Source organism: Phaseolus vulgaris, chromosome 1 (assembly GCF_000499845.2).
Source record: "Phaseolus vulgaris cultivar G19833 chromosome 1, P. vulgaris v2.0, whole genome shotgun sequence".
NCBI classification, from domain to species: Eukaryota; Viridiplantae; Streptophyta; class Magnoliopsida; order Fabales; family Fabaceae; genus Phaseolus; species Phaseolus vulgaris.
Genome location: NC_023759.2, coordinates 10,743,067 through 10,756,652, shown reverse-complemented (window position 1 = coordinate 10,756,652; position 13,586 = coordinate 10,743,067). Strand labels below are relative to the sequence as shown.

Below are 13,586 nucleotides of genomic sequence, written 5' to 3'. Positions count from 1 at the left end.
GAGAAAGAAAGGGTTCAGAGAAAAGGGGTTTGGAGAGAAGAAAAGGGGAAAATGGAAGAACCCTAGGAGCGCCCTACCCACAAGAGAACGAAGGGAAGCGAAAGGAACAACGAAGCATACAAACAATATTCAGAGAAATACGAGAATAACAACAGTCCCAGGCAGTTTCCTATAATGCGACAACAGTGAAGAGTTGAGAGTGCTCGAGACCATACCTTTGCTGCTGAAGTGGAGGCGGTATGAGAGCGCAGGAAGGGGAGAATCGCAATTGCAGAGAGGAGAGGTTTTGGAGGCGATGAACAGGGCAAAGTAGCAGAGTGAATGAATGTAACAGTAGGGTGAGCGCGGGGTTTGGAGTAACTTAAACGTTACATTTCGCGACTCAAGAAGCGCTAACTAAGGGCCGTAGGATCGGGCCACGCGTCAGAGGGTTGATTGCCCAGGGGAAGCGCAAGGGTCTCTAAAGGAGGGCCACGCGATGGGCCACGTGGCGCGCGATCAAGGGCAGCCCAAAAGGTGTAATCATCCCCATTTCAGGGAATGTCCAATCGCTCATTAAGAATACCCCTGTGGTTCAGAAAATGTCGCGCCAGTAATTCGAAAATTTGCTGAGTCAGCAGAGAATGACACGTTATCAGGAAGGCACGCAGATGGTGGAGGCAAGGCTTTAGTCTTTGCGCTGAAGACAAGTCTTCGGCTTAAGACTGGGGGGCTTGTGTACCGTCCCGTATCAGGGCGTTGACTAAGTCAAAGTCAACGACTGGAAAGTCAAAGTCAACTTAAGGTGTCGCCCAGGTGTAGAGACGCCAGGAGGAAGCGTCGCCAAGATAGGACCAGGCGTCGCCAAGGCAAGGCGTCGCCTGGGTGAAGGCGTCGCCTAGCCAGGGCGTGGCCAGATCAAATAGTGTAAAGGTAAGGCAATCACAGTATGGTTCCCCGATACCCATGGGTAGGAAATACCATGGAGGGAGCGACGCCGTGGGAAGCCTCAGGACCCGATATCTCGGGAAAGTGATAAAGAGAAGGAAAAGGTGGCTTCAAGGCCATAGTGATAGTACCAGTGAAGGGCAGCCTGACTCGTGAAGTACCCTTGCCGCCCCAGAGACGCCTTCGGGACAGATACGACCCAAGAGGAAGGTCACGCCCAGGATAACCGGGTGCAGGGTGCGAGAGGAAGGCAGATACGCTCTCAGAGTAAGTGGCTAGATACTTGGGGGCATGAGTTGGCACCCAAAAAGCCACCCCTAGCGCAGTAGCACTCCCAGGCAGGAGGACCCACACGCAGAAACGCCCCCAGAGGGGGTTATGGCGTCGTGAGGCCCTCCACGTGTACGACAGCCATGCCAGAATAGAAACACCCTCTAGTCAAGTGCCAGGTAATTAAGATATTCAATACAGTTTCCCTTTCGAGCATTCAGGTACTATTAGGGCTCCCGAGCGTTTCAACGTCTTAAATGCGCTACGTTTCGTAATTAAGCGCTTTAAAGAATACGTTACGTTAGAGATTAAAAGCGCTTTAAGGCGCTTTAAATGCTGGGGCAGTTTAAATAGCGCTGAGAATGTCGGAAAGAGGGTTGGAACCTTTGGCAAACTTACGAGAAACTCTTTGGTTGCTTGCCCGTGCTTTAAGGTTACGTACAAGTGACTGGAGAATATTTTTGCCTAAAGGAGACAATACACACACAGATACACAGTTCTTTCACCACCTTCAGAGTGCCACACGCGGTGCTCAGATACGTGGGTGGACAGTTTTTTGGTGTTTCTTGCTGGCTGACTTGAGCGTCGGAGTGCAAACAGCCGCTAGGGCTCCTCTTTGTCCTCTTTTTTGCAGGAATTCACAGGCAATCAGTGGGAAGGAGTCCTTAGCTGACGGTTGAGGTCGCGCACGAAGACGTCCCGGTCTACCGGACGGAACAGTCACTAAATTGGTTTCAATAAAATTAGTTGTTAATTTGGTTTCTATATAACTGGTCACTAAATTAGTTTTTATATATTTGGTCACTAAATTGGTTTTTATTTAAGGGTAACTAAATTGGTTTCTAAATTAGAATCTAAATTGGTATATAAAATTAGCGACCATGATTTTAGCCACTTAAGATTATTAGTTTCTAATTAAGTTAGTGACCATTTTTATCATTTTAGAAACCAAAAACTTAGTTTCTAAAAAGACTTTTTCTTGTAGTGATCCATATTAAAATTTAGTTGAAATTGTGGTACATGAAAATTAAACAGGATGATTAGTTGGAATAGAGAATAATAAGTAATAAGGAATTAGACTAATTAAGCTAAGTAAATGTGTGTGAATCTTAAACAACTGAGAGTTTCATTGATTAATTGACTGTTGTGGTTTCTTAATAGAGAATGACAAACAATAAGGAATTAGACTAATTAAGCCAAGTAAATGTGTGTGAATCTTAAACAATTGAGACTTTCATTGATAAATTGACGGTTGTGGTTGCTTAATTTTTATTTTATGTTACATCATAAAAGAGCATGAAAATGAATAAGGCATTTGCATTAGTTAGAAACTCAGGGCCAAATTGTTGAAAATGAAGCTTTGATGCCTCCAAATCCATGAAGACAACTTGAAGACCTTGTTGTTATGTTTAGGGTTTAGTTCTAGGTAGTTTAGAATTTGCTGGATCCACTCCAAATCAATTTACAACTGAATCAATCTGGTTTTAAAAAAAGAAAAATGTTTTTCAAAGCTAAGTGAAAAACAACTTGCTGATTTCTCGTTTTAATCGGTTTTTTTTCCTCAGCTTGTGAAGGGTCTTTTGAAATGGTTTGGTTTTGGTTGACTTAACTATCAAAACCAATTCAACCGGTTAAATTGACATTTCAACCGGTTGATTTTTGAATTTCTTAATAGCTTCTCATAAAACTGTTAAATATGTTTTCAATTATTTACAAACCATTTTGGTTCATGATTAATTGATTAAAATGACTAGTTTGATGAGCTATAAAATTGTGATTACCCTTCTTATTTGAAAAACACACAACTAGTGATTAAGAAAAGATTTTGTGATTCAAGAAAGAAAGATTGCCCTGGGTTGTGCTTTGGTTAAATAGTGGATTAGAAGCAACTGTGTTTCCTGTAATCAGGTGTAAACTATTCCATATTCTTTTGTAATTGTTCTTTAGTTTGAATTCTTGTAAACTGTGTATCTGTAAGGCCAGAGGGTTGTTCTGACTGTGTGTGAAGTCAAAGAGGGTGTGTGTTCTTGAGCGGTCAAGATCACCTCTTTGAGGTTGTGGTGTGTTGTAATTTGTTGTTCGTTACCTAGTGAATACCTAGTGGTTTTCTAGGGACTGGATGTAGCTCTGGTAAGGAGTGAACCAGTATAATTGTTTGTGTGATCTTGTCTCTCTCTCACTCATTTAAAATTTGTTTGACTTGTGATTTCATCTATGTTGCCATAAACAATCGGTTAAATCGTATTGTCAACTAGTTGTTTTTCTGATAACACTTTTAACAAATTTGTTTTCTTGGCTGATCTGATTCTTTGATCTGTAAATCAACATCAATCTTCATTCTTAGCCAGTATTTGCGAAAACTTTACTCAAACAATTCACCCCCGCTCTTGTTAAGGCCACTAATTTTTACAATTGGCATCAAGAGTTAGGTTATTGAATTCTCCTCAAGTTCTCGTTTTCAAATCTGTTTAATGGCTGACAAGTTACCTTTTGGGGAGGGAGCTTCTATCAATAGACCACCTTTATTCTGTGGTGTGAACTATCAGTTCTAGAAAGTTAGAATAATTTTTTTTATTCAATCTACAGATAAAGGAATTTGGGAAGCTATAGAGAATGGACCTTTTATTCTACAAGTAAAAAAAAAGATTATGTGTTTGTTGATAAGCCTTGGTCTGAATGGACTGAGACAGATAGTAAGAAAGCTAAGTTTGATTGGATTGCAAAGAATATAATAACTTTTGCTTTGAGTTGTGATGAATTTTTCAGGATATCCCAATGTGCAGCTGTAAAAGAAATGTGGGACATTCTTGAAGTCACATATGAGGGGACAAATGATGTCAAGAGGGCAAGGAAGCATGCTCTCATTCAAGAGTATGAAATGTTTAGAATGTAGAAGGGATAATCTATATCTGAAGTGCAAAAAAGATTTTCTCACATTGTGAATCATCTTATGGGCCTTGGGAAGACCTTTGAGGAAGAGGAACTAAATATAAAGATTCTCAAATGTCTAGACAGAACTTGGCAGCCAAAGGTTACTGCCATATCAGAATCAAAAGATCTAACCTCAATGTCTACAACCTCTTTGTTTGGTAAGCTGAGGGAGCATGAATCGGAAATGAACTAATTGTTTGTTCAAGAGAATGAGGACCAGCACAACAAAGGCACAACTCTAAAAATAGCTAGACATAGAAGGTGTCAAGACTCAAGTGATGAGGAAGATATGTTTAGCTTGTTGTCAAAGAAGTTTAGCAAATTCTTAAGAAAGAACAACAACAAACATCAATCTTCCAAAAGGTACAATTCCAAGAAACTAAGTGATTTCAATAATAATAAGTATACTTGCTTTGGATGTGGTGAGCAGGGACATATCAAAGTAGAATGTCCAAACAGTGAAGCTAAGGAGACAACAAATTTCAAGAAAGGAGAAAGAAGAGCCAAGACAAAGAAAACCTATATAGCTTGGGAGGACAATGAAGTGTCTTCCTCCAGCTCCTCCTCTGAAGATGCATAGGTTAATCTGTGCCTAAAATATTCTATCTCAAGTAGCGTAAGTTCTTTTTCCTCATCTAAAGGTGATAGCTATTATGAACTTCTTGAGGCTTTTAAAGAGACTCATGAAGAAGAAAATAAGCTAGCCCTCTTAAACAATAGATTGAAAGGTTTGAACAATTGGTTGGAAACAAGAGTTTAAAACTTGGAAAAAGAGATGGATAATTCCAGAAGTGATTTTGAAACACTTGATATCATTTATAAAAACTCTTCTTGTAAATGTAACTCAAGTTCTTGTGAAAATTGCAAAATTCTTGAAAACAAAGTGTTTTATCTTGTGAAAACTGTGGATAAACTCACCAAAGAAAAATCAAATTTTGAGAGTGTGCTAGCATCTCAAAGTTGTGTGTTTGGAAAATCTAGTCTTGGTTTTTATCCACAAAAACAAGAACAAAGAAAGTTCAAAACTATTTTTAACTTTTACAGAAAACAGTCGATTAAAAAATCGAAACAACCAATTGTTTCCTGCTTCTATTGTTCGAAAGGCCATTTTGTTAGATTTTGCAAAGCTAGGAAAAATCTTGTTCCCATAGGCATATTGAAATGGATTCCTAAGAATCTTAAAGGTTCTAATGATCAATCTAACATAAAAGGACCTAAATTCTTTAAGGGATCAAATCTTGTTATTTGATGTGTTGTTGTTTTTTTGCAGGATTTTGCTACCATATTGAAGGATCTGTAGAATCTTGCCTACATGGATGCATATGCTAGAGATATAGATTTGTTTCTAGTGTTATGAAAAGTTTAAATTTTGTACAGTGATCTTGAAGATCAATTTTTCATTTTCTTCTTATACTTGAACAAACTGTATTAAATCATATTCTATAATTTTGCAAACTAATTTCTGGCTTATTTGGTTTTGTAGCTTCTCTAATCTCATACAAATAATATGTGCTTTGATCTGTATCTCTGAATTTTGATTTCTGTTGAAGAATTTGATTTTATTAAACTCAAATTGCTGTCACAGAAATTCAATCGATTGTTTTCATGAAACAATCGATTGTTTCAGCCCTGACAGCATTGTGGTTAATTCTACTTTAATTCTCTGTGCCTTGATTCGTATCTCTGATCACTCTCAGAGTCGTTGGTGGTCAATGGTGCATTAATTACTGCCTTGAACATGTTCTCTCTATGCACTTACTGCCATTTATGGAATATATTCCTACATATCTTGGAAATTAAAAGCTTTTTAGGCTTGGTCAAATCAGCATGTGATATTTATTTGTGCATTTTGTTAGGGGACTGACAACTTGCTTTATTGCATCTGAACAAATTCTTTTTCTCAAGAAAAATAACCCACTAAATGTCAAATTATGAAACTGCTACATGTATGTGTGTGTAACTGGTCTTCACACTTATTTGGTTGATGTTCCTCTTTGGAATTCACCTAGTGGAAACTGGTTCTGTGATACTTGATATATTTGGAATAGATTATTTCTTGTACCTGCATCCTTTTGTGATTGTAGGTTATGCCAAATTCAAAACAGAACTTCCCAAAGCAACCTAGGGATTTGTCTTCATCAAATAGGGGAGAATGTTGAAAATGAAGCTTTGATGCCTCCAAATCCATGAAGACAAATGAACCTTGTTTAGGGTTTAGTTCTAGGTAGTTTAGAATTTGCTAAATCCACTCCTAATCAATTCACAACTGAATCAATTTGGTTTTAAAAAAAGAAAAATATTTTTCAAAGCTAAGTGAAAAACAACCTGTTGATTTCTCGTTTTAATCGGTTGTTTTTCCTCAGCCTGTGAAGGGTCTTTTGAAATGGTTTGGTTTTGGTTGACTTAACTGTCAAAACCAATTCAACCGGTTAAATCAACATTTCAACCGGATGATTTTTGAATTTCTTAACAGCTTTTCATAAAACTGTTAAATCTGTTTTCAGTTATTTACAAACTGTTTTGGCTCAAGATTAATTGATTAAAACGACTAGTTTGATGAGCTATATGAAATATGATGAAATAAGGGACCTATTTGCTCAAATCATGAGGAACAAGAAAGGGCCAATAGACAACATGATGATGTTGCCTGACTTGGGCAATGGACAACACAAAGTGAACAAAAATATTTTTAAGAAATGGCCAACCTTTTCTCATAAAAAATTTGCAAAAATAAAGGGCCTTCTTTTCTTAATATTTTCTTTATAAACATTTATGTTTGAATACTTTTTATTTATTTTCTAAAGACGGATCCATGATCCTGGAGGGAATAACATGAAATTAATAAATAAAGGTGGCGGTCCCTGAGCATCACTTGGATCTAAGGGTAAAGCCTTCTCAAGAGGGAGGGTCTGATGGATGATACAACCACCACATTTTGAGCTAAGAAAAATGAAGAAGATGGAGCCTAGTTGGGAGGTAGAACCTGTACTTGAAGATTTTTTTCTTTCTTCTTAGCTTTGCAAAAATGCATAGAAGTAGTATGTATATAAAATAAAAGTTGAAAAATGTATAGGAATAATATTTTCTTCATGTAAAAAAATAAACACATAATGGGTTCAATTTGGGCTTGGTTAGGGTTTGATTATTAAGTCAAAGCCCCAATTGGAAGTCAAGGTGCAACCCTCTCTATTAGGAAAGTCAAAACCCTAATCAAAAAGTCAAAGAAGGAGTCAACATCGTCCAATACCAAACCACACAGTCAAGGCAAATGCTAGGAGAGCTTGAAAGCCTATAAACTCTTCAAAAATCAAGAAATCAAACAATGTAGGACTTGGAGAAGCCTAAGTGATGAAAATACAAGTGCAACTTGCACTTTTCACAATTATTCCCACATCTACCGAAGCATTGAGTGGATAAAGCCTCTCCTTCTATAAATAAGAAGCTTACCCCCTCTTGTAATCACTTTTGCTTTGAATGAGAATTGAACTTGCCTAGAGCTTGTCTTCTTGTTTATTTGAAAGTATTAAAATGGAAATAATCATCTCTTAGGTTCTCATACCAACGGACCTTGGGAAAGTGCCTCTCAAGTTTCATTGACATTTGACATTTCATCAACTTGGTATGACACTTCAACTTCTACATCATCATAATCTATATGACTTCTAGGCTTCATCTTGTACAACACACCACATGTTTGCTTGTTGGTGATGTTGGATATGGTACATAATACACTTGTTTTACATTATGTACAATGATAAATGGATTAAATGACACATATCTTATATTCATTAAAGTATCCACAATACCATATTTGGAATCCATTCTTGTAACTCCTCTTGATGGATTAAGCCAATAACAATAAAATAATATAACTTTCTTATCAGAGGTTGAAGAATTGTACTCCACCTCATACATGTATTGAATCACACCATAGAAATCATTTTCACCTCCTTTTGTAAGCCCTTTCACATGAACCCCACTATTTATCATTCTCTCTCCCTCACTCCATCCATGATTGTGGAATTTGTACCTATTTATAAAGAATGTGTATCATTATTTTACACACCTTAAAAGACCAAATGATTAATCTATAAGATGATGGTTCTTCACACCTAAGGGCTCTTTATAAACCTCAAAGTATATCAATGTCAAATTTCTGATGGAATGGTTAAACAAGTCAAGCAAAGGTAAATTATAGAATTTGAAGATACATACTTGACCCCTAAATGACAAAGGAATATACATGTATGTGAGTTGAAGCATTTGATTCATCAATTTGATTGGATTGTAAGAAGAAATTTTCAATAGGTATCATTACATTGGGTCAATGACAATTTAATGAAATGCATTACAATGTTTTTTAAAAAATATCTTGCATAAGACTTACTCAAGGTAAGGTTTAACTTCATTGTAGTTGATCAATATATGAACATGAGTTGTGTTTAAATCTTTATCACTTAGCCAATGACTGAACTCCCTCCTAAAATGATGTTCAGATTGTCAAAGATTGATAATGTTGATTGAAGCCTTTCACTTTCAATTTCATTTTTAGTATTTTTTGGTCTAACATAAAGTTGTTAAAATATTAAGAACAAAATTTAGTTGTCTCACAATGCAAATACGATGCACAAATAGATCCTTGAACCCTAGCCTTATTCTTCACTGATTGTTTAGCATATCCCATGAATCTATAAAATTAAAGAAATATTTTTAAAATTGATAATTATAAATCACAAAATTGAAGAATAAGAGCTTCGTATTACCTTTCAAACGGGTACATCCACCAATACTATACTAGTTCACCAAGTCTCGCTTTATATGATAGATGGACAAGAATATGTTTTATAGAATCAAAGAATGTTGTGGGAAATATTCTTTCCAACTTGTAGAGAACGATTAAAATGTTTTGTTCCATCCTAGTAAGGTCATCTTCCTTCAAAGTTATAGAACACACATTTTTTGAAAAAATGACTGACCTCCATAATGATATTCAGAACATGACTTGGTAACAAACTAAATGATATAGGAAGTAAGCATTCCATGAATACATGACAATCATGACTTTTCATACCAAGAACCATTCTCCTATTGAAATCAACACTTGTTGCCAAGTTGGAAGAATATTTGTATCCTAAGTCTATAATTTTGCATGTAATTTTGTTGTTGGCTTGAACATCTTTCCATTAGGATGTGATTTCAGCTCCAAGTCTTTTTGCCTATAATACAAACTTAAGTCCATTTGTGACTTTTCATTGTCTTTTATCTTTCCACTCAAATTCATCACAGTGTTAAAGATGTTATCAAAGATTATTTTTTCAATATGCATAACATCAATTATCTTTCTAGTACAGAATATCCCAAAAGATGTTTTTTTCGTCCAATTATGTCACTCCCCATAACCATATATTCTTTACACACTAGTTTCAATTACTTTAGGATAAGTCTTCACTCATTCCAAACTTGTGTAGGTATCAACTTAGGTAGTGGAACATGCATGTCAACTTCCCTAATGCATTCATATTCCTCCTAAATGCATGATCATTTGGTAAAAATCTACGATAGGAATCTAAATCCTTTTGTATGCTCCATGCAATGTGGGCATGCCAATTTACCATGAGTTTCCCAACTAGACAACATATCATACTCAAGAAAATCATTAATCGTCCACATTAATGTTTTCCTAAACATGAAGTCTTGTTTCCTTCAAATATTGTATGTTAGGAGACCACTTAGCAACTTCTTCAAGTCATCTATCGATGAATCTAAAAAAAAACATCAATATCTACCTTCAGATTTTGAGACAACTAGAAATTGTAAAACGTTTAGACATGCACATTTCTAGAGAAAGATTGTACAAGGTCACAGTTATTGAGCAACATGAAAATGTTGCATTTGATGCATGAACATGTGTTAAAACCATTAGAGCATAAACCTAATTGCACATTGTGTACCTCAATTGAAAATTGAGATATACTATCAAAGTGTTTTCAATCCTCACCATTGCATGGATGCCACAAAACACCATTAGTGCTTTTGTTCTCATATTGCCACAACATTTCTTTTGCAGTTTATGTTATTACATACATTCTTCGTAACCTTGAAATTAATGACAAATAGAACCTCATCTTTATATAAACTAATTTTTTATTACTTGTTCCCTGATTGGGGTCACGATATCTTATCATGGGTAATGAGGTGTTATTTGTTATTTGTGTCATATATATCACTGTAATAATATCGTTAACATCATTTCTACATAAAAGACCGTATAGATATGTTTTCTCAAAACATGAGACCAAATTGAAAGCATTCAAAGTAATGATATTAATGGAAAAAATCATTATAATAGTCAAACACAAATAATAAAAAGAATAGTTAAGCCAATAAATAAACTATTATTCATTTTTATATAATCTATTAAAGAATTAATTGCAATTTACATGGAAGAATTGGAAGAACTAGTGAAGCCTAGGTCACTTGACATTGTTTCATCTGGATATAAAGTAGGCTTTGGAGGTATTTTCAGGTTTTCAATGTCTCCTTCAAGCATTTCAACTACTTCATTCATTGTGGGACGATCATTTGGATTCAACTGTATACACCAAAGTGCAACTATAATCATTTTTTTTACTTCTTCCTTTTCTTTCTCGTTGGCATCTTCAATTTCTATATGTTTTTCTTTTTCTACATGCTTATGAATCCAAAAGGGAAAGTATAGTTGACTTGAATGCTCTGCATGGGGATTTAGGTTTTTTCCTTTGTTTGCCATCTCCATCAGAAGCATTCCAAAGCTATAAACATCAGCCTTGTGAGATATTCTTCCAATATTTTTATAAAATAATTCTGGAGCCATATACCTAATTGTTCCTCTTGCTCCTGTCATTGTGGCAATGTTGTTATCTATTGGATATAACTTTGCCAATCCAAAATCAGATACCTTTGGGGTGAGTTTTCCATCTAGTAGGATGTTGTGGGGCTTGATATCAAAATGCAAAATTTGCATCTCACACCCATGGTGAAGATAAGCAATTCCCCGAGCTACTCCAATTGAAATATTATATATTTCATCATAGCTTAAATCTATATTTCCATCTTTAGAAAAAATAATTTTATCAAGAGATCCATTTGACATGAATTCGTACACAAGTGCACGTTTTGATCCTTCGGCACAAAATCCAACTAATTTGACTATATTTTGATGATGTATTCTTCCAATAGTTGCAACTTCACTGATAAAATCTTGTCCATCTCGTGTTGATTTACCTAACATTTTTATTGCCGCAACAGGTCCACTAGACAACTTTCCCTTAAACACAGATCCATATCCTCCTTCACCCAACTTGTCATTGAAACCTTCGGTCATTTTCTTGATTTCCTTATATGAATATCTAATAGGCATCAAATTGGCATGTTGCAAGTAATTTTCAATACTTTCGTACATAGACAAATGTCGACTTTTCCATTTGTATATCAACAGTGCAATAAATAAAGTCATCCCAAACAAAAATCTTCCTGCCCAGAAGGATGGTAAAACGTAGTGTCCTATAATTAATCCTAATTTATAGTTGCCGACATCATCAAAACCTTCATTTTGTCCTTTTATTGTTTGAACCAGACCTACAAGTTAATATCATAAAAATAACCATGTTTGAGTAACAAATGAGAAAGAAAAAGATATAAATGTGCAATGAATTGTTTATATTTGGAAGTTGCTACCGGATGAATGAAAGTGGTAGAGATTGTCATATAATCAAAAGTAAATAATAATGCCAATTTATTTCTTGTAAAACTTTTTTGCATGGTTACTCTAGTAGCATATAGAAGTAGGACAACTCACCTATCCAGACAGCATAAAGAGTATCTGCAAGAAAAATTTAGTTGTGTGAATAAATAGTATGATAAATTGTTTGATTGATTATAATGTTACCATGAGACGCAATGAGTAAGATATCACTGTATAGTATGAAACATCATAGGAAGCCAATTTTCTTTTTAACTGTCATATATATATATATATATATTGAATTTAAGGGCTTATAACTTTAATGGAACAATTATAGATGCTAAATCTCACTTTTTATGACTAATTAATGTAATTACATACTCAAGAGTCTGATGCTAATTTAGAAAAACCTCGCTTGAGATTGTCATATAAGATGATAAAATCTGACCTCTTGCGTATAGTAGAACCTGGTACCATATCCCACTACCATCTGAAAGGGAAATAAAATATCATTTTCCGAATTCCTTTGATCACAAAACAATTAAAAGAGATAAGTTTTATTTAATTAAAATCAATAATTAAAGAAAAACTGTCAATTTAATTATACGTCAAAATCCTTAACAAATTATGAAAATGACTGTTTACAGAGTAGAAGCATTAAAATTTAATATAGGTAGGTTGAGTGTTTGTAATGATAATGATTACATAATAAGAACTTTAACAAATACTTTTTTTCACTGGTCAACTAGAAGTATGTAATTTTAAAATTGTTCTTTCTATTAAAAATTATTTCTATCTTCAATTATAATATGATGTTGATTCTCAAGAAATTCATAATAATAGAATGAAGTGTTGACTTCCTTTACCGCATATATGCAAAATTCCAAGGAAACTGTGGCAGTTGAGCGAGCAATCGACCTTCCCGGAAAGGTTCCAATTGCAGTAGCGAGCCACTGACTTTCCACAAATGTCCTCGCAGGCGCGAATCATCCACGAAATCTCAAACCCATACACTAGTGCCTTGTACATCTCTGTGTAGGAATGTTGAGTTGTATTCAAACCCCACCAAGATGTGGGAGTAACCAGCTTTACATCACAACCAACCTCTAAATCCTCTGAGATTAAGTCACCAGCGATAGCATATGTATAACCTTTGGAGTGCCAATTCACGCAGGCTGCAGTATCTACATACTTACCATTGTCACTCACTGGATGCCTACAATTCATGAAAACTACATGTTCGGAAACCGGCTCTGAACCAACCACGTTCACCTTCCCATGATTAAAATAGACAGGTTGATCGGATAATCGTTTTTGACTAGTATGGTATGCTTCCATATCTATGTTGCTCAAATCATAGGAATCGCTGAAATTGGATCGAGACAAGAAATAGCGAGGAATGGAGGAGCAATTTAATTGTTGAACGCCGGGATCCACCAGTCGAATTGTGAAATTGTTGTAGTTGATTGCCTGAACATGATATTTTCCGGAGTACAGATATAAAATGGCAACATTATTTTCACAGGTGAGCTCATACCTGTTGTCGCCGCAGTGATCTGGGTCGCCTTTTAATCGGAATGGATGCGTTATGTTGGTGACTCTGCCACACGAAGAAGGGAGACACGCATGTTCATACTGTTTTGTAGCACCAATTTGCTCAAGTAGAAACACCAGCATCAATAATAACGCGCTCTCTCTACGCACACCGTTTTTCATTGAAACTCAAGATAAATGC

At 35.5% G+C, this 13,586-nt stretch overlaps 1 protein-coding gene across 1 annotated transcript; it reads right to left on the bottom strand.

Annotated features, from left to right (window-relative positions):
- Positions 1 to 10,503: 10,503 nt before the first annotated feature.
- LOC137813556 (LEAF RUST 10 DISEASE-RESISTANCE LOCUS RECEPTOR-LIKE PROTEIN KINASE-like 2.4) lies at positions 10,504 to 13,567 on the bottom strand. The gene is made up of 4 exons (XM_068615886.1): positions 12,718 to 13,567; positions 12,300 to 12,341; positions 11,966 to 11,989; positions 10,504 to 11,745 (listed from the first exon to the last, which is right to left on the bottom strand). The coding sequence occupies exons 1-4, from the start codon at positions 13,565 to 13,567 to the stop codon at positions 10,565 to 10,567; spliced, it is 2,097 nt and encodes a 698-aa protein (XP_068471987.1). The 3' UTR covers positions 10,504 to 10,564.
- Between the last annotated feature and the right edge of the window lie 19 nt (positions 13,568 to 13,586).

Excerpts from the sequence above, each read along its gene's own strand:
- LOC137813556 (XM_068615886.1), bottom strand. The coding sequence starts at position 13,567 with ATGAAAAACGGTGTGCGTAGAGAGAGCGCGTTATTATTGATGCTGGTG. Across the intron at positions 11,990-12,299 it reads GGTTCTACTATACGCAAGAG|ATACTCTTTATGCTGTCTGG; the intron begins GTCAGATTTTAT and ends TTTTTCTTGCAG. Across the intron at positions 11,746-11,965 it reads TCTTTATGCTGTCTGGATAG|GTCTGGTTCAAACAATAAAA; the intron begins GTGAGTTGTCCT and ends ATTAACTTGTAG.